Below are 21,223 nucleotides of genomic sequence, written 5' to 3' on the forward strand. Positions count from 1 at the left end.
TTTTGAATCATTATAGCCTAAGGGTTCTAATACGAATTTTGTTCAGTGAATGACTATAAGACCTAGAGGTATGAGGATTTTTAAAGATTAACTAACAAAGAAATCCTAGAAGATCCAAATATGTAGATATTTCCTTTTTCTCAAGTGATTTGGACACCATTTTTATGCAAGGTCTATAAAGAAATAAAAACATACAAAGATGTGTTAAATTCCATTTATAGAAAAAAATTTATTCAACAAAATAGACATTAACATGGTACCAATTTGTCATTCTTAGTGATAGTAGTAGAACAAAACCTACAATAGAAAATATAATTGTCAGTTTTTCTGATGTTATTTAATGGGTTTGGGGGAGTATTCTTCTATTTATTTTTGAAACAGAATCTCATGACATAGCATATACTGGCCTTGAACTCTTGATCCTCGTGCCTTAGCATCCCTAGTGACAGGATTACAGATGTATGCTACCATACTCAACACTGGTAGTAGCATGTCTCAAAAGACCCTAGAGCACTGATAGCAACAGCAGTCATAACTCTAGTGGCAGAATCACCATTGTGAAGTCAGGTTCCTGAACACTATCAAAATTCTTATATTGTAATGAGTCAACAGATCCTCTTCTTGGGAAGAGAACAGAAAAAAAGAATAAAAAGAATATAAATCTAGAAATGTAAATGTAAAACCATGGGCACAATCTCTGCTTCAAAATCTTGAACAAAGTACATTTTAAGTTTAGTTTCGTCATGAATATAAATGGTATGTAGATAACACTAAAGGCATCTCTAATGCTTTGGGCACCAAAAAAGAAACATTGAAAAACCATACTCTATAAAACACACACACACACACACACACACACACTTTAAAAATGGGATCCTACCTACCATCTGCTCCTAAGAAGGCTGATGAGGCTGTGGTATGGTGAAAGATTCCCCCATTATGTAATAGCAGCTTAAAGTATAAACAAATTGACAAACACTTTGTCAGTGTCTCCTAGATTAGAACATACGCCACTAAATTTCCATTCTGTAGAGCTGAGCAATTTCACATCAGCATACTATCAGCCTACTGGAGAACATGTATATTTTCACCTGACAGACACGTTCACAACATTGTATTGAGGAGGGACTCAAACTAGAAACCACTGAGACATCCATCAATATCAGAACTGACAAACCGGGGTACATACACACTGCATACTTTCAAAGGAATTCTATAGACCAGTTCGGGTGCATAAGCAGCTTCTATACAAGTAGAATGGGCCAAAACCAGAACAGCACAAACTAACTAAGTTGCATGTTTCAAAAGCAGGAATAATGATTGTAGTAAATGTCAATCCCAAAAAGGATAGTCCCAAAGAGGAAGTAGCAGTTCCTGGTGAGGAATAGTGATGGAGGTTCTGAAATTCTTGGCAGCATTCTATTTCAGAATATTATGCATGTATTGATTGTTGTGATAATTTGTTGAGATGATTCTTCTTAAATTGAAAGGCTTATTTAGATGGGATTTTTTTTCCATTTTCGGAGTTGTATAAGTTAGCTTAGCCCCTGTCGTTGCCTTTAAGTTATGAACTCATGAGATCTCTAACTGGATCACAGGTATGAGCTTGACTTCATGACCTGGTATGAGCCATGTGACCTCCTGGGCCATTGACAGTCGATTCCTCCGTAAAGAGCCTGAGGGTGTCTGCTGCTGCCTGTTTCTCTTAGTCAGTTGTACTCTTACTGCATCAGCTTCCTATGAACAAACAGAAACAGTGACTGTCACCCTATCTTGAGACACTAAAGTTTTCACATGGCAATTATGAGTGACCCTATTTCAGTTGATGGCGTTAATGTTTCCATTGGTAGAGTGAAAGGATCTGTATCGAAAGTACCAAGAGAGTGGTCACAATAATCCTTAGGGTAGCACACTGATGTAGTTACAGCCCAAGGTGGCCAGTCTGATGACTCATGAAGAGTTTTCTCCTTCATAAAAATCTTAGTAGGAGAAATTCCCATGATCTCTCTTTGGATCCCCTCTCCCGTGATTACAACCTTTGGTCCTTTGTTCATCTCTCATAGTAACATGGAATAATTAGAAAACTCAGTGATTTTTAAAAAGTACACAAGCTCATACAAAAAAAAATGTACATACATCATTATCAACAAGTAAAACCCAAAATTCTCAAGTATAGAAATATAATCAAATGTGGAGGGAGTGGGTGGGTGATTGATGTAATACTCTCATAAAGGCAAGGGAGAAGGGATAGGATAGGGGTATTTCACAGGGGAAACCTGGAGAGGGTTGAAATGTAAGTAAAGAAAATATCCAATAAACAAAAAGAAGTATAATCAAACTCATATGCTAGCCAAGCACTCTACCACAGAGCCAACGATTAAACATATCTTAGGTGAACTATGATTTGTTTCTTATTAAATAGGTAAATAATTTTCATTGATAGCAGGCGTTTCAGTGCTCAGGAGTTCTAAATCCATGCACATTTTTGGAACAAACATGTGAAAATGTTTTACCATGCTAAAGCTTCTTAACTGTTGATCAATAAGGAAAGGCTGGAGGGAGGGTACAGATGGTAAAATAATTGCCACAAAATCATAGGAGGTAAAGTTAGGTAATGTGCCTTGTAATCCAGCATGGAAAAGCAAAGGGAAGCAGATACTTGCACTCAATTGCCAGAGAGCCTAGAAGGCAAATACCAGTCCAATCTCAAACACAAGGAGGATCAATATTGAGGAATACTTAAAGCTACTCTCTGGCCTCCACAAACACATATGCATACATAATGTGCAACCATGCCTCTGCATATAATCACACACACACACACACACACACACACACACACACACACACACACACACACTTTCTAATAATCTATCACATGGAACACTTCAACTTATAAATATAATTTATCTGTTAAAAAGTTCAGTTTGATTTGCAATACTGGAAAATTGTTGCATGGTCACAGTTGTATGTGTATATATATATAAAACAAAGGTGAACTCACAAAGTAGAGTGTCAATGACAGTTTCCAGACACTGGGACAGGGTGCAGGGAGAATGAGGCTAATCATAAGATTTCAGATAGACAGGGAGAATATTTTAAGATCTACTTACAAATATCTACAGTCAATGGTGATGGATAATATATTTCAAAATGGGAAAATAAACTTCATAAATCTTACTATAAAAATAATATGGGTTAACCTGTCAATAAATGTTTCTTTGCTGGATTCAAACAATTCCATGTTTTATAAATATATAAAGATATCAAATTATTGGCCAACCAGTTGGTGGCCCACGCTTTTAATCCCAACACTCAGGAAGCAGAAGCAGGTGGATCTCTGGGAGTTCAAGACCAGCATGCTTTACAAAGTTCCAGGACAGCCCAAAAGTCACAAACACTATCTCAAAAATAAATAAATAAATAAATAAAATAAAATAAAGATGTCAATTTATATCCATACATATAACCAGCTATAATTTATTATTCAAAATATTGATAATTTAAATGCATTAGCTAAGAAAGAACATCAATATCCTTAGGGAAGAAATATTTTAATTACAAAAGAAACTAGTTTTTACAATGAACAAGTTAATACATTTAAACCACAGAATACAGAATCTGATTTATTTATCTATCACTGGCTGTATTTAACATATTCCCACTCAGAAACACTAAAAAGCTGAGTGTGGTGGTGCATGCATTTAATCTCAGCACTCTGGATTAACCTGGTCACCATACTGAGTTCCAGGACAGTCAGAGATACATAGTGAGACCCTGTCTCAAAAATAAAATAAGATAATTTTTAAAAATCAAAACAACAAAATTGTTAAAGACTTGAGAACAACGAGTTGGGGCAAGAAGGAAAGAAAGATTTAGAGGCTGGTAACGCAACTCGGTAGAGGAATATCTAAGGTAAGAAGCCCTTGGTTCAGTCCACCATGGGAAACATTGAGTATGGTGGTGCCCTGCTATCCATAAATCATGAATATGATCGAAATCTAAACATATCTTACCATCATTTTGGTGTCTTCAGTTCTGGAAAAATGAAAGAATTAGGTCACTATGGAGGAAATCTATTAATGTCTCAGACAAAATGCCATAAATGATTAACAGGACTACCTACAGAAGTGAGTGGAAATATCACCCAATGGTTATTAGAAACAGACTGATCAGCCATGACCTACAAAGGTAGTGATTGCTGTGTGTGAATCTGTATGTGTGTATACAAATATATGTGTGCTTTTGTGTGTGAAAGGCAGAAATTGATGCTGGGTGTCTCCCTCAGTTGATCTTATTTTCTGAGATATGGTCTCTCATTGAACCTGAAGCTCACCAAATGGCTAGTCTGGCTCGCCAGCAAACTCCAGGGATCCTCTAGTTTCCACTGCCCCAGTGCTGGGATTATGGGCACATGGTTTTATATTTACCTTTCTTTGGGAGAGGGGTGCTGGGGGTTCAAACTCGGGTCTTCACAGATGCATGCCACACACTTTCTTAAGTGAACTATCTTACCACCACCCTATGTCAATGGTTTTTAAAGTCAAAAGAAAACAAGTAAGACTACAGAGTTCAAATTTGTCCTTCATTATAACATAATCTGAACTGTTAAAAGAATGGAAGACCGCTAAAAAAAACACGGGGGCAATGTTCTGTAAATCATAAAAGAAAAAATACAATATCCACTTAATAAAAATATGGATGAGGTTATGTGGATGAACTCAGTGGAAGGGAGGAGTAATCTTTGTGTATATTTGTTTAGTGGTGGGAGAAAGAAAGGGATATGGAATAGACTGAAGCTAACTTACCATCCACAGAGGAAAGTCAACATGCTTAGAACAACTGGGAAGATCCAAAAACTAACAACGTTCATTTAAAAAACAAACTGTGTTCTGGGGGGGAAAAAAGAAACTATTAAAGATAGTTGTTAGTGGAAGTTAGCTATAGAGTGGGGCAGAAGTAAACTTTTTGGGGTGAATTACATGTTTCTATTACATCTATAAAAAGAAAAGGGGCAAGAAAAAACATTTCCAACTCTAACAAGATTTCTTTCTCTATTCTTTGGAATTTATTCTTTCTGTAGTAAACATGTCTTTAAAATAAATGAGTACCTTCCTGTACTAAAGATTCTGGAAGACAGGGATGAGGGCTCTATGTAGGCACCTGCTTGACATCTCCATCTTTGAGGATTTGTGTAGGTGTTGCTGTCAGCAATGGGTCCTTGCTTATTCGTTTGTTCGTTTGTAGAAAGCAATATACAGACTTGGCAACAGCCTGGGTTGTTTGGGGATCCTCAGGGAGTCCCTTTGGTCAACAACTCAATTAGATTGTCACCCAGCCTTGGTACTGGGATCTGTTTGGTGACAAGATGGCCAGTTGGAACTCTGTCTCCCTCATTATGTAGTGACTTCATTGTGACAGCACTCTAGAAGGAGACGGCAGGCACAAAGCCTTTAGTTCCAATGGTATACTGCCTGCAAGATAAGCTAAAGTGATGGTGGCACCAGCCTTGTGGGAGTAACCAACCCATATCTGATGTGACTTAAGGTCCACTCCATTAGAAAGAACAAATATGCAACACTGCTTGTGTGACCAAGAACCTGAGACTAGACAGTCAGTGGAGCAACGGTAGAACCAAAAAGTACTGCTGGAAGGAAAAGAAAAAGAAATGCTGTGATAAAATGGCTGCCAGTGCTATTACCCGCACATCAGTGCCTTGTCCAGCTATCATCAGAGAAGCGTCCTCCTGTAGCGGAGGGAAAAATATAGACTCATAGCCAGACATTATGTTGAGAGCTCTTTATCCATTGCGCAGAGGAAGGTGGTTGATTTGTTTGAGTTAATTTTATAGCCAGCCACTTTGCTGAAGTTGTTTATCAGTTGTAAAGGTTCTCTGGTGGAATTTTTGGGGTCACATAAGTATACTATCACGTCATCTGAAAATAGTGATATTTTGACTTCTTCCTTTCCAATGTGAATCCCTTTGATTTCTTTTCATTGTCTAATTGTTCCGTCTAGGACTTCCAGTACTATATTGAATAGGTATGGGGACAGTGGGCAGCCTTGTCCACTCCCTGATTTAATGAGATTGCTTCAAGTTTTTCTCCATTTAGTTTGATGTTAGCTACTGGTTTGGTGTATATTGCTCTTACTATGTTAAGGTATGGGCCTTGGATTCCTGATCTTTCCAAGACTTTTATCATGAAGGGATGTTAAATTCTGCTGAATGCTTTCTCAGCATCTAGTGAGAGGATCATGTGGGTTTTTTTGCCTTGAGTTTGTTTATATGGTGGATTACGTTGATGGATTTCCATATGCTGAACCATCCCTGTATTCCTGGGATAAAGCCTACTTGGTCATGGTAGATGATTGTTTTGATGTGTTCTTGAATTCGGTTTGCAAGAATTTTATTGAATACTTTTGCATTGATGTTTGTGAGAGAAATTGGTCTGAAGTTCTCTTTCTTTGTAGTGCCTTTGTGTGGTTTAGGTATGAGAGTAATTGTGGCTTCAAAGTTGGGTAGTGTTCCTTCTGTTTCTGTTTTGTGGAATAGTTTGGAGAGTACAGGTATTACGTCTTCATAAAAGTCTGATAGAATTCTCCACTAAACCCATCTGGTCTTGGGCCTTTTTTGGTTTGGAGGCTTTTGATGACTGCTCCTATTTCTTTAGGTGTTATGGGACTGTTTAGATGGTTTATCTGATCCTGATTTAACTTTGGTATCTGGTATCTATCTAGAAATTTATCCATTTCCTCCAGATTTTCCAGTTTTGTTGAGTATAAGCTTTTGTAGTAGGATCTGATGATTTCTTGAATTTTCTCAGTTTCTGTTGTTATGTCTCCCTTTTCATTTCTGATTTTGTTAATTTGATACTCTCCCTTTGCCCTCTAGTTAGTCTGGCTAAGGGTTTATCTATCTTGTTGATTTTCTCAAAAAAAAAAAAACAAAAAAACAAAAAAAAAAAAAAAAACAGCTCTTGGTTTTATTGATTCTTTGTATAGTTCTTTTTGTCTCTATTTGGTTGATTTCTGCTCTGAGTGAAAACTCTTGAAACACGTAGTCCTAAATAGGCTGTTTCTATCAAATCCCTCTCCTCAGAGCTCAGGGAACCCCAAAAAAGAGGAGACAGAAAGAATATAAGAGACAGAGTGGATAGAAGACACCAAGAAGACAAGGTCCTCTAAATCAACAAGAGCAAAGCTGAAAGATCTCAGAGAGACCGAGGCAGCAGCATAGAGCCTCCAAGGGCCTGCACAGGTTCTTTGTGTAAACATTACAGGTTACAGTCTTGTGGTTCTGAGATTCTTAACTGAGTGAGAAACTCTTGTGCCTTATCTTGACCCTTTGTCCTTTGGCTGCTTTGTCTTGTTAACTTCGATGTGATAATGCTTGCCCCGTCTTACTGTATTTTATTTTGTTTCAGGTATTTTTTTTAAATGAATGGATGGATGAAAACCTAGTCACTAGGGTAAAAGTTAACAACTAAACTGTCACTTACATCTCCTGGGAGAGTTAAAAATCAGTTTTTCAAGAGTGACCCTGGATATATTAATCACTACAGGATGAGCCTCATGTTCAATAATTGACTAGTTCTTTGTTGGTTCTTTGTGAATTTCACATCATGCACTACAATCCCCCTTCCTTCATACCTGCTCTTCGCCCTTGCAACCTCCCCCCAAAGGAGAAAAAAATCTTGCCATGGAAGCTGTAGTGTGTCCCACCATATACCCTTTTGTCCACACTTCTTTACAAATGCTCTGTTCCTTTCTCTTTTGTCTATCCACTATTTACTTGCTCCTCTTAGTGGCACCTGGGGTCTTTGAGTGTCTGGGGTCATCTTAGGAGTGCTATGCCCTGCTTATGCATTATGGCCCCTGGCAGGAGTCATCTCCAGCATGGTCTGTTCCCCAGCACCCAGGCCCTCTTAGCTCTGAACTAGAGGTCATCTTAGGTTTGCTCCCTGTAGGGGGTGGGTAGGGAGTACCTACTGCACCAGTTCGGTGTCCTCTAAGACTCACCCTTCATCTTGCCTGCCCCAGTGGCCCTGCTATGTCTTAAGCTCTATCCCTCCAGAGACCCACAGTCCCAGGCAGAAATGATCTAGTTTTGACAAACATACTGCAGCCACACATGCAATGGCTCTAGGGTCAGACTATAGAGTGCTTTGATTTGGTGATGCTTTAGGGGTGGGGGGTAATTCTAGTTTTGTTTGTTTGTTTGTTTTGATTTGAGAGTTTTGTTGTTGTATTGGGTTTTTGGATTTTTAAATAGTTTTTCCTTTTTCATTATTCACTCACATCCTAATATCAGTGCCCCCTCTTCTCCCAGTACCTCCTCACCCACATTTTTCCTCTATTCTCCCTCCTTCTCTCCTCTGAGAAGGGGCAGTCCCCTGTATTACCCCATCTCCCACCTCCCTTCACTCAAGTCACTGCAAGACTAGGTACATTCTCTTCCACTGAAGAAAGACAAGGCATCCCAGTTATGGGAACAGGGTCCACAGGCAGGAAACAGACTTGGAGATATCCCCTGATCCAGTTGCTGGGGAACCCGAATAAAGACCAAGCTGTGTATCTGCTACATATTTGGGGGGAAGGGGGAGGTCCCTTGGAGGTTAAGCCCCAATTGAGGAAGAATTTAAAGTTTGGTAGGTAAGGAGAGAAAGAGAATCTGAAAGGAAGGGGAAGAATATAATTAAAATACATTTAAATTTAAAGATCATTTTAAATAATAAGAAATAAGATATAATTTTAAAAGAGAAAATAAAGTAAAAATTTTAAAAATGGAGGTGAAAGAAAAGGGGGTTACCAAGTCCTCCCTAATGTTTTGTATTTTTATAAGTGTTACTTCATCTTAGTTCTCCCTAAAGAACTCCACGAGGAAGATATCATAATCTCGTATTTTGTTGAAGAAACTAGGGGGCTGAAGAAAGGACTGGGAGCACGGACTGCTCTTGCAGAGAACTCCAGTTCACCCACACGGAAAGCAGGTAGCACTCAACTACCTGTAACTTAATAACGCCGAATTTGATGCCTATCCTGCCTCCTCTGTGCACCCAAACACACATGTGCAGACACACATACATAAATGGAACAGTGAAAAAAGAAGGAAGGAAAGACATGGCGAGCCTCTACAATATTATACAACTGCTAAAAATCTTTCAATGCTGATGGAGTGTTGACAAGATTAAAGCAGAAGATGGAGATGAGGGGAAGGAGGCAAAGTAATGTTGGGGTGGGGTAGTTGTTGGTACTATGAAGATGCACAGGAAAAGTATTAGCATCTTAATCCAGCCCAGTGGACACCAGCGGAACTGTGATTCTCAAGGGCATTATTCCAAACCCAAATGAAGACACTGAGGATGTGTTTACCGAACAATAAACATCATTTATGGACACAATTAACTGTCAGTGTATAGTTACCACACAGGTCTTATACATAACAAGCAGAAACTCTATATTCTTGCATAGAGCTATCGATGAGGTAGCGCAGAGGATGATGGTGGCAGCCAGTGTGGGGAACAGGCTATAAGCAGTCGCTCTCAAAGCCAAATGGACTTTCTAAGAACGCAGGCTCAATTCTAATTCTGGAGGCTTAAGACTGGGGCTTTCTTATTTGATTCTCAAGAGTACAAGATTATAGCCCAAGTAAAAAAAGATATATTAGTAAGACACAAACAGTGGAATAACCTTCATGATTCTCTGCTTACAGAAACATCTAAGTGCTATCTCATGTCGCTACATTTTGCTGACTTTGAAAGCAATGTAAATCACCCCTTCCCCAACATCTAAATCCCACATAACATTTATCCCAATGCCTTCGATACAATCATTTTACAACTATGCCATTCCCACTTGCTAGTTTCAAGAGCCAAGTACCGTCCATTATTCTGCATCAGATAAAGCATCTGGCATGATATTCAATCCCCTGACATACTGAGGTTGAGTTAATACAGAGCCATAAGGAAAGATAATTCACAAATCTAAATAAAAACAGAAGATACTGGGAAGGCAGGATCCTTTGAAATCAACAGAGTTCCTCTCCTGTCTAGGCCCCCATTGCTGTCAGCACAGTGTAATGTGGGGCCTCACAGGGTTACCTCCACTCTTAACTTTCTCCTGCTTGACCAGATCCTAGAAGCCTACTTCTGTTTCCATCCCCCCTCTTTCCACAGACACCAGCACTATCAAAGCCTTCACAACACATCGACCTGAGGCGCGGCAGGCAGTGGATGATTGCTGGGGGGTGGGCGTCATAGTCCTCAGAGACACAGACAGCCAGTCAGCCCCCTTACTGTATGTGCACACACACATTTGCATTATCACACACACACACACACATACACACACACACACACACACACACACAATGGGGAAGGGTGTGCCTGTGTAACAGGCAAAGAACAACTTTGAAAAGTTGGTTCTATTCTACAGAGCGGCGCCTTGAGATTGAACTCAGTTGACTGGGCTTAGCAGTCAGCACTTTACCTACTGAACCATCTCATCAACACAAGAATAATTTGAAAAAGAAAAAAAAAAAAAAAACTTTACCCCTATTTTTGTTTTGAACATGTTTTAATGAAAAGGTATCCCAACCAATTTACCCTTCAACACACAGTGGCCAACCCTGATGGCACACTGCTTGCACTCAGTGAACAGTGACCATTTATTAGGACTGAGGTGCAACTCAGAGGTAGAACACAAGCATACCAGACACCCTGGGTTTGAACACCCAAACTACGGAAATCATCAAAGTAAACAGTTTATTAACCCAGAAGACACACAGAAGAGCATGACCCATCTGTTTCACTCTAGTCCCCAACTTCAGTTTGTCACAGAGGAAGCCGTGAGCATATTAGGAGCCTTTTGTCTTCCTTATGAGTCCTTCCATTACATCCCATTCCTCCTTGGTGACCTGATGGAAGGAAACAAAGTCAGCTTAACGGGATCTTCTAATGGCTTAAATAAGCCCAGCACCCTAACCTGTAACAGTGTATGAACCAAACGGCATTACCTTCTTGAGAGAGTTGAATTCGCCTGACAGGAATACTTCCTCTCCACCATCAAATCTAATGACCTGAAAAAGATACCACAAACCCTTCACCCCCTTTGAAAAGTCTCCCAACCATTATCCATCTTCATGTCCCAACTGAATGTAATCTCTTCGATGGTCTCAATCAAAGCTCAAATTTCAAAAGGTAAAACCCAGATACAATCTGAATGATTTGTTCTGCTTAGAATGCTCTTTCCCAACAAAATTCTACCCAATTTAAAGATCTTCTTTAAACAACGTCTAACCGAGGCAACTCACACTTAATAAAATTAACTTATTAAGGAATAAATGTTGAGGGTGAGTAATGTATAAATATTTTAGATTGCTTGCAACTAACTAAATATTTTAAATCATATCTATATCTAGCATTTTAGGATGAAGTCCAAAATAGGGCTTCCCCTCACCCCCCCAAAAGTAAAGATACAGAAATGCTTACTGCCCCATTAATCCACGAGGCATAATCACTGCAAAGGAAAGTGGCGAGATTTGCAAGTTCCTCCATGGTGCCCAGCCGACCACAGGGGATTCTGTCAATCATCTCTTTCTCAAACCTTCCGGTCGGGTCCAAGCGGCTAAAGGCACCCTTAGCGACAAAAGAGAAAAGTTCAGTTAGTTAGTGTATCTGCATGAATGTGTGATCAGCTGTGTACCCATGGATGTGGTAATTTCTCAATTCTACATAAACTACAACTGCACTAGAGCATGCTGCTCACTGCTTAGACTGTCCCCAAAATGTTCCACAGTCGCCGCCAACCAAAGCAGGTTTATTTCCCCTAAGTCTACCCTTTGAAAGGAAACAGGGTCTACCAAGAATGTAAACAGTTACCTAAGTTTTTAATTTCTCCTACCTCCGCAAATCATTATAAATCAATTGAACAAGTAATGCACCCAAATGAGCTCTGGGATTCCATCAAATGGGTGAGCCAGTGCACTGTTATTTCATTCAATAAACACAGAGAAGCAATTCAAAGATGAGATGTTGAATAGAAGTTACTTCATTCTCTTTAAAACTACAAACAGAAAAGGTAAAGTGAGGGCTATTTACTCCAAGTGTACGTGAGAAAGAGGGAGCAGATACCACATTGCCTGTGTGAAGACACAGCCAAGTGAGGTTAACGCTTGTAGACTCCTAAAACAAGGGCCCCTCTCACAGGTGAGGGCTCACCCTGGAGGTGCTGGGTGAGCCTGCAGTTCTCCCAAGACAAGGCACAGAGACTAAAAGCAGCAGCTGGGGTAAACTTCATACTATCAGACCTTGCCAGGAAAGTTCTGGGCTTCAGCTTCCCCTTTCTCTCTTTAAAATGAAATACTTATTAGTGGGGAACAACCCATATCCCCACTTCTCCACTACACACACCTACTTGGGAAATTCTCTGACATCAATGTTCTCACATCTTTTCCAATACAATCTTTGTATATGGTGGGCACTCAAAAAAAAAAAAAAATACAATGTAGGTAGGGGCTGAAGAGATGGCTCAGCGGTTATGAGAACTTGCTCTTGCAGAGGATCAAGTTCAATTCCCAGCACCTACATGGTAACTCACAGCCATCCCTGTCTCCAAGTCCGGGGGGTTCACTGCTCTCTTCTGACTTCTGTGGCACTGAGCATGCATGTGGTATACTGATGTGCACCCCAACATATATGTGCACTCACACAAAAAAAAACAAAACTATATTTAAAAAGTAAAGAAACACAAGGCAAATAAAATACATGAGGCAGATGATCTCTTCTAGTCACTGGGGTCCAGGAAAGAAGCTTCTGCAACTATAGTTCTTGTGGGATACTGTGTAGCAGATGGCACTTCACTTATGTGCTTCAGCTTTCATTATAATTAGACTCTTATTATTGAACATATATATATACACACATACACACACATACATACATATTCATTTGATTTCCATTCACTCTGGCACCTTTTATTTGCATCTTCCATCTATTAAATTAATAAATAGACTAATAGTACAATTTCCATTGTAAAATTTAATACTACCTACCACTCAATGAATATACCTTGGAATGGTGTTTATGTAACTTTCTGAGTTTTCAAAGCTACATCTCAAGAATCATACAGTCAGACTTCGCAAGTGAATAAACAATATGTAAGAGTGAAGACATCAGGAGCTGATATAAAAATGACATCATCAAAAGATGATATGAGAGTGAAGTCATCAGATGATGTGAGAGTGACGTAATCAGATGATGTGAGAGTGAAGTCATCAGGAGATGATGTGGGAGTGAAGTCATCAGGAGATGATGTAAGAGTGAAGTCATCAGATGATGTGAGAGTGAAGTCATCAGATGATGTAAGAGTGAAGTCATCAGGAGATGATGTGGGAGTGAAGTCATCAGGAGATGATGTGAGAGTGAAGTCATCAGATGATGTGAGAGTGAAGTCATCAGATGATGTGAAAGTGAAGTCATCAGATGATATGAGAGTGAAGTCATCAGATGATGTAAGAGTGAAGTCATCAGGAGATGATGTAAGAGTGAAGTCATCAGGACATGATGTGAGAGTGAAGTCCTCAGGAGATGATGTGGGAGTGAAGTCATCAGGAGATGATGTAAGAGTGAAGTCATCAGATGATGTGAGAGTGAAGTCATCAGATGATGTGAGAGTGAAGTCATCAGATGATGTGAGAGTGATGTCATCAGGAGATATTGTGAGAGTGAAGTCATCAGGAGATGATGTAAGAGTGAAGTCATCAGATGATGTGAGAGTGAAGTCATCAGATGATGTGAGAGTGAAGTCATCAGGAGATGATGTGAGAGTGAAGTCATCAGATGATGTGAGAGTGAAGTCATCAGATGATGTGAGAGTGAAGTCATCAGGAGATGATGTGAGAGTGATGTCATCAGATGATGTGAGAGTGAAGTCATCAGGAGATGATGTAAGAGTGAAGTCATCAGATGATGTGAGAGTGAAGTCATCAGATGATGTGAGAGTGAAGTCATCAGATGATGTGAGAATGTAGTCATCCGGAGATGATGTGGGAGTGAAGTCATCAGGAGATGATGTAAGAGTGAAGTCATCAGATGATGTGAGAGTGAAGTCATCAGATGATGTGAGAGAAAAGTCATCAGATGGTGTGAGAGTGAAGTCATCAGATGATGTGAGAGTGAAGTCATCAGATGGTGTGAGAGTGAAGTCATCAGGAGATGATGTGAGAGTGAAGTCATCAGGAGATGATGTAAGAGTGAAGTCATCAGATGATGTGAGAGGGAAGTCATCAGATGATGTGGGAGTGAAGTCATCAGATCATGTGAGAGTGAAGTCATCAGATGGTGTGAGAGTGAAGTCATCAGGAGATGATGTAAGAGTGAAGTCATCAGATGATGTGAGAGTGAAGTCATCAGATGATGTGAGAGTGATGTCATCAGGAGATGATGTGGGAGCGAAGTCATCAGGAGATGATGTGGGAGAGTAGAAATGTGTGGCCATTGTAAGTGATGTCCATAAAAGAGGTGATCGTGAATTGTCGCGGTTGTCTGAACATTAATGACACTGGTGAGATCACTCCTCCAGAGTGAATTTTAACCAAATCTAGAGGCTAAAATAAGCAGAACTGGCTGGAAGTTAAGGGGCATGGCCATGAGCCAAAGACACTCATTCAACACTCCTGAAAGCCTTTCTCTCAGATGTCTATAGGTCCTTGGAAGCTACAGATACACAGACGACATTGCCACAACTTAAAAATAAGGCTATAAAAGCAATGGGACTTCTAAACCAAGCAAACATTGGGAAGGAAGGGTTGCTCAATGGTTATAAACACTGGCTGCTCCTCCAGACAGCCAGGCTTCTATTTCCAACACCCACAAGGCAGCACACAACACCTGGAATTCTAACTCCAGGGCATTCAGTGCCAGTTTCTTCCTCCACGGGCGCTGCGTGGACATGGTGCACACTCAAATATGACAATACGCCCTGACACATAGTTACATTTTTAAATAGGCAAAATAATTAAGAAATGTAGGGCAACAGCATACCTATGGTAAGAGAAATTAATCAGTAAAATGTCAAACTTGATCATGTAAGTATCCAGGTATATGAAGATACTTATGCTGATGATTGCAAAGACTCTCTCCCTACAGGACCTTTGGGGTCTAGAAATCCCTGGAAAGTGCCACACAGCAGTGAGAACACACATCCATCACTGTTTCATTCTTTAATCCCTCACAAAGTTACAATAGCCAAGTAAAACTTACTTTGGTTTTGATAGGCCCTGGCTGGATTATGTTGAAACGCATTCCATATCTACCCCATTCAGCTGCGAGAGACCTAAAGTTAAAGATAATATATGGCATGTTAAAGTACATAAAGCACATTCTAAAACCGTGCGCTGCACCTTCAAGTGTGAGTAACCAGGGTTCAGTACACATTCACTGCATCCCAGGAATCAGGTGTTAGGATTCCTCCCTCTGTTACAAATAGGCAGGTAACTGAGGTGCAGAAAGATTAGACCATTTTTCTCAGTTTTATGTTGCTAACCTGACAACCCCTGAGGGTCTAGGCCAAGGCTGCATCTTTACTCCCTCCATTATACTACTTAACACATTTTAATCACTTAGTCACTACAGCTACTATCTACAGTTTACCAGAAATCTAATATGCCGGGCATAGTGACACATACACTGAATCCCAGCTCTTAGGAGACACAGGCAGGATTCTATGAGTTCAAAGCCAACCAGGTTTCTATGAGTTCAAAGCCCACCACCCTCTGAGGCTCAAGCTGACAGTTACAAAGGTCATTACTTTTCCTTACAGCCTATGCTCTGGACCACAATGTCTGTAGGCACCATGACAAGTACCATCAACTGAACAAGAGATGGATTACACCGTTAATTAAAATAGTAACACGGCCTTGTTTAACTAGGTCTTCACATAATTGTTGAACTGGGCTTCAAAGGAAATAAGACTCAAACAAATTCTTTGATGTCCTGAATGAAAACACATTATTAAGAGTGAACATGAACCTGCTTAGAAATGCACTTGGCAGTCTACTTTTCGACACGATCGTATTTTATAGATTGGACGGGCGTGTTCGTCACGTGTGTGTATCTGTACACGCATGTACTTATCACAGTTGCAAAGGGAGAGTGATGTTACCTTAAAAGATACAAATAATCCAAACAAGGAAGATAAGACAGGAGGGAAGAAGCTGGGAAGGGCCAAAGCAGAGAAGAAAGCAGAATGGAGCCAACATGAAGCTAATAGCAATGCATTATGATGTTTTATGTATGGGGGCTGGAGAGATGGTTCAGTGGTTAAGAGCAGCCACTGTTCGTCCAGAGGTCCTGAGTTCAAAACCCAGCAACTCCATGGCAGCTCACAGCTATGTATGCTCTCTTCTGGTATGCAAATGCACATGCAGACAAAGTGCACATATATACAAACAAATATTTAAATATAAAATAGATGTTTTATGCCTTTACACCTAGCATTTGGGAGGCACAGGCAGGCAGATCTCTGTGAGTTCGAGGCCAGTCTGGTCTACAGAGTGAGTTCCAGGATAACCAGGTGCTATGGAAAGAAACCTAGTTTCAACACCTCGCCCCCAAGAAGTATTTTATGTAACGACAAATTTGCATCCTCTTACCATGCGTGACCCAGTAAAAATGGAGTTTGCGGTGCCTATGAGAAACAGCACACTATTTCCTCAGAAGTGCAACTGAGTTTAGTACAAAACTCAGTAATACGTTCCCTCCTGAGAGGTTTATAAAGGGAAGCATTTTTAACATAACAATGACCTTATATAGTATAATTTTGCAACAAATAGAATTCAGTAAGAGAGCATCAGTCCAAGTCCAGGTCAGTAAAAATCAGTCCTCTGGCACAGGAACATATGGTCAGACACAGCCCGTTCCAAATCAGTCTTTCTTTTGACCAGGGAACGTTATCTATTTTCAGCAACACAATTAACTCGGTAGTGCTCACTTATTCATGGCTTCCACGCCTGATTTGGCTGAAGAACTTGGCATGACAAAGCCTGATCCACTCTCGGCATAGATGGTAGTGATAGCAAGAAATGCAGCTCCTGGAAAATTAAAGGACGTGATTACCAGACTTGTAGCTACTTCACTTCGCATCCGAAAAACACTACGGGCAAGAATGAGGTCCTGTGCTAAAAGAGATCACAAAATCTAGAGGGCTTATTTTTGTTTGTAAGTTAACAAGCCTTCATCACCTAAAGAGTAATCTAAGAAAAGTGTATCATTTTGCTCCTAGTCTCAATGTCTGTAGTGGTTTGAGATTTCTTAGCCCATGGGAAATGGCACTGTTGGGAGGTGTGGCCTTACTGGAGGAGGTGTGGCCTTTTTGGAGGTGTGGCCTTATTGGAGGAGGTGTGGCCTTACTGGAGGAGGTGTGGCCTTACTGGAGGAGGTGTGGCCTTATTGGAGGAGGTGTGGCCTTATTGGAGGAGGTGTGGCCTTGTTGGGGGAGGTGTGGCCTTGTTGGGGGAGGTGTGTCACAGTGGAGGTGGGGCTGTGGGGTCAAGTCTGGCCAGTGAGATCTTCCCCTTCTGGTGCCTGCAGATCAAGCTGTAGAAATCTCGGCTCCTCCAGCACCATGTCTGCCTGGACACTGCCATGCTTCCCACCATGATGATAATGGACTGAACCTCTGCAACTATAAGCCAGCCCCAATTAAACATTTTCCTTTATAAAAGTTGCCTTAGTCATGGTGTCTCTTCACAGCAAGGAAACCCTAAGACAATGTTTTTGGGTTGGCCAATCTGCACTGTCTGTGATTCTGTGCCCAATCTGTCAATACAAAAAGACCCAAATCTCATAGACACATCCCATGGCCAATACAAAGAAATGAAATTAAATTAGCAAGGATGTCTACCTCTAACCGTGATGGACTCTTACACATCACTATAAGCATACAAGAGACACAAATGCTGTCATTGGCAGCCACCGTCAAGCAGTACAGAAGGAATGCCATCCTACGATGATAAGCCCAACTGAAAGCCATGAAGCGTTCAGGCCAGGTAGCAGGGTCTGAGAGTGCCAAACATGAAGGAGTGTGAACCGAGGACTCCGAGGTGACTCTGCATGCTGTAATGGCTCTGAGGCTGCATCTTTCCAGAGCTTCATCTCAGCCTTCTCAGTGTCAGTGCAGAGAAAACTGACCGCAGCCCAAGCTCCAGCAATGCCCCTTCCTGAGCCTCCCTGTGCAAGGTCTGCTCTGTACATAGGGAATAAGTTATATATGTGCACATATAAATACTGTCTGCTGTTCATGTGTCCAGTGTGGCACTGGAATCACAATAAACATGGAGAATGGTAAAAAAAAAAAAAAAAAAAAAAAAAAGATGATAAGCCCAACACCATCTGAGAATTTCTGAATGAGAAGCAGCTCTGAGAACGGATGTGCACAGGAACAGGGCTCAATTACTTTTCATAGAGTCTCCCTAAGTTTGTGCTGATGCCCCATTATATAACTGAGGGTAAGTGTCCATAAAAAATCACCAATGAGCATCCAAAACCTTCAGTTGCTAGCTCAGAACAATCATACCGAAGGGCTAAGTAGTCAAGCTACTATACTCACCCAAAAAAACTTTAAAGGTGAGTTGTAATGTGATCATGTACTCAGAGTAACTCTGCTTCCTCGTGTTAAATTCAACACACTTCAAAGAAAAACTCAAAACTCACACTGAGTTAGAAATGTGGGGGAAACCCAATTAATAGAGTCAGAAAATGACCTGAACATACAATTAGCATGTAATGACCTTTATAACAGTATGATACACTTGATAAACAATTTCAAAGAAAACACATTAAAAGAGTTCAGACAAGGCATCTTATATGAGTATCTGAGCAAAGGAGCCTGTTACCAAGGCTGACAACCAGAGTTCAACCCCTGGAGCCCGTACACTGGAAAGAGAGAAACTGAGATAATTCTGAGAGTTGTCCTTTGACCCCGAGTGCTCATTACAGAATATATCCAAACATATGTGCACACGTGTGCATATTCAAACACAAACCAGTAAGTGAAATATTAAAAATAATTAAAAATACCAAAATAGAAGCAAACAACATCAGTGACGGAAAATGTAATATCTGAATTTTAAATTAAAGGACTGAACTTAGCTATGGAAGATCATCAGTAAAGAAGCAATAAAAGTCACCCAATACAAAAGTCACAGGGGAAACAGTTAAAAACAGGCCAAACACCAGAACATATGGGACACTCTAACAAAATATATGTGTAATCGGAGATCTGCAAGGAAGAAATACAGACTAAAAAAATAATCTAATTTGTTAAAAAAAAAAAAAAATTACAGTTTCTAGGAGGCAAACAAAGGCCAAGAGAGGAAAACACAAGGCAGAAACTGTAAAAGCAAGAAACAAGCCACCAGAAGAGGACAAAGAAGGTGGCCCAGGTAACGTCTTCACCCAACCCTCATTGGGGCCACTGGGAAGACAGTGACACCTTTAAGATTCTGAATCAAAAATCTTGTCAACTTTGAATTCCAAAAGCAGATCTGAAACTGAAGGTGCTGTCTTGTTCTAACCCAGTGCAGAGAGAGTTCACAGCCCCTCATCTGTATCAGAATGAAGTGAAAGACAGCCTGGAGGCCCAAATAAAATTAATATTAAAGAGGAATCCAGATGGATAGAAAGATGACATATCAGAAATGTAGACAAACAAAAAGCATGCTCTCTTGTTTCTCAAGTTCTTAAATTGACTCTATAAAGCTCAAGTAAAAAGCAACATCACACACAGAAGTAACAACTGTGTCTGGGACATAGTAGAGTCTCAGGAAACTGAATACACTAAAATTTGGAAGAGTGCTCTGGGTTGTGGGAAACCAGATTTTCTACTTCTCAAACAGATACAATACCAAATATGGAGAAAAAAACACATTATGTTTAATGTTATAAAGGTATGACGAAATATACTTATGTGTTTTCCAAAACACATCTCCATTTCTGCATATTCAAAAGTGAGGTACGATGGTGCACACCTGTGATCCCCACACCTTCAAGGCTGAGGCAAGATCTGAAGGATAGCCTGGGCTACATAATAAAACACTGCCTCAAAACAACAGGAAGGAAGAAGGGAGAAAGCAGTTTAAACTTGAAGGACCACAAAGAAAGCATGTCAAAGCACACGTCTGTAAGATCTTCCTTTCCTCCATATAGTTAAGGTTCTTCCGGTCAGCCGTATCTGAGAACAGAAACAACACACGGCTCAGCCCCGTGAGCATGGGCTGAGGAGGGTACCGGAGAGTGCTATGACAATACACACAGAGGCATGCTTCTGACAGCCATCCTCACAGCTCCATCCACATGTCACACTTGGCCTTTCAGATCTCTAAAATCAGTTTGTCTGCAAAACGTCCTTGTGTCAAAGTCAAGGGGTGTGGAGGTTCGGTGGCCCCAGAAAAGAACAGGAACAAGGAATGCCAGGCACGTTTCTCTTTCAGTTAATCGTAGCTGCTAACTTTGTATCCCCACAGCTGTGCCTCTGACTGTAGCTACTCTGCCCTCGACCCCTTGCTGTGCTGATCACTACCCTGTAAGCAGCAAGAATGCACTTGAAGCTGGTGCCCTCATCTTCGATGGGCATCTAGCCCATGGCATTCCTAGATTGACCTCCTAGGTGTTAGACTTCCTACATATTTTTGGTGAAGGATTACATGCATGCCCTAAACCAACATCCAGGCTTAACCACACCAGCATGCTTGAGAGATCACAAGCACTTGAGACACTCAACTGCTAATGCAGTACCAGCTTAGACACACAAAACACAGCATCCTCAACCCAGGACCCAGAATGTCAGGTCACAGCCTCAATGGTCAGGAAACTCGGAAGAACAGAAATGGGCCTCGGTCTGTAAGAGTCTTAACCTTATACATTTATAATGAAGTCCATAGAATTTTAATCCAGTGTGAGGGGTAAAAATAGACTGAAGTCTGTGTTAAAATGAAAGACAATGAGAAGTGAGTCAGAAAACTAAGGATCCTAAGGATGAGAAAAATAGAAATAAGAGAGAATGAAGCAGAGAAAGTATCATTGAGACTGAAACAGAGAGCCAAAAATGAAGAGCCCACAAAAGGAGAAAAGGCAGAGAAAGAAATAAAGGCAGGATCATAGAGAGAGGGGAAAACACACACACATGCATGTCCAGGTTCAAATCACATCTGCCATGTTTATAGTGG

General features: G+C 40.6%; 1 protein-coding gene across 1 annotated transcript in view; it reads right to left on the minus strand.

Moving 5' to 3' along the window:
* Positions 1–10,746: 10,746 nt before the first annotated feature.
* Positions 10,747–21,223, minus strand: part of DECR1 (2,4-dienoyl-CoA reductase 1) — a 30,041-nt gene continuing 19,564 nt past the window's right edge. The window contains exons 6-10 of the mRNA XM_080938810.1: positions 16,990–17,089; positions 15,261–15,333; positions 11,490–11,636; positions 11,015–11,077; positions 10,747–10,915 (exon numbers count right to left, since the gene is read on the minus strand). Coding sequence (XP_080794936.1) covers positions 10,856–10,915; positions 11,015–11,077; positions 11,490–11,636; positions 15,261–15,333; positions 16,990–17,089 — 443 coding nt within the window. The 3' untranslated portion in view covers positions 10,747–10,855. The remainder of the gene's footprint in view (positions 10,916–11,014; positions 11,078–11,489; positions 11,637–15,260; positions 15,334–16,989; positions 17,090–21,223) is intronic.

The sequence above is a fragment of the Micromys minutus genome (assembly GCF_963924665.1).
Source record: "Micromys minutus genome assembly, chromosome: 26".
Classification (NCBI taxonomy): Eukaryota; Metazoa; Chordata; class Mammalia; order Rodentia; family Muridae; genus Micromys; species Micromys minutus.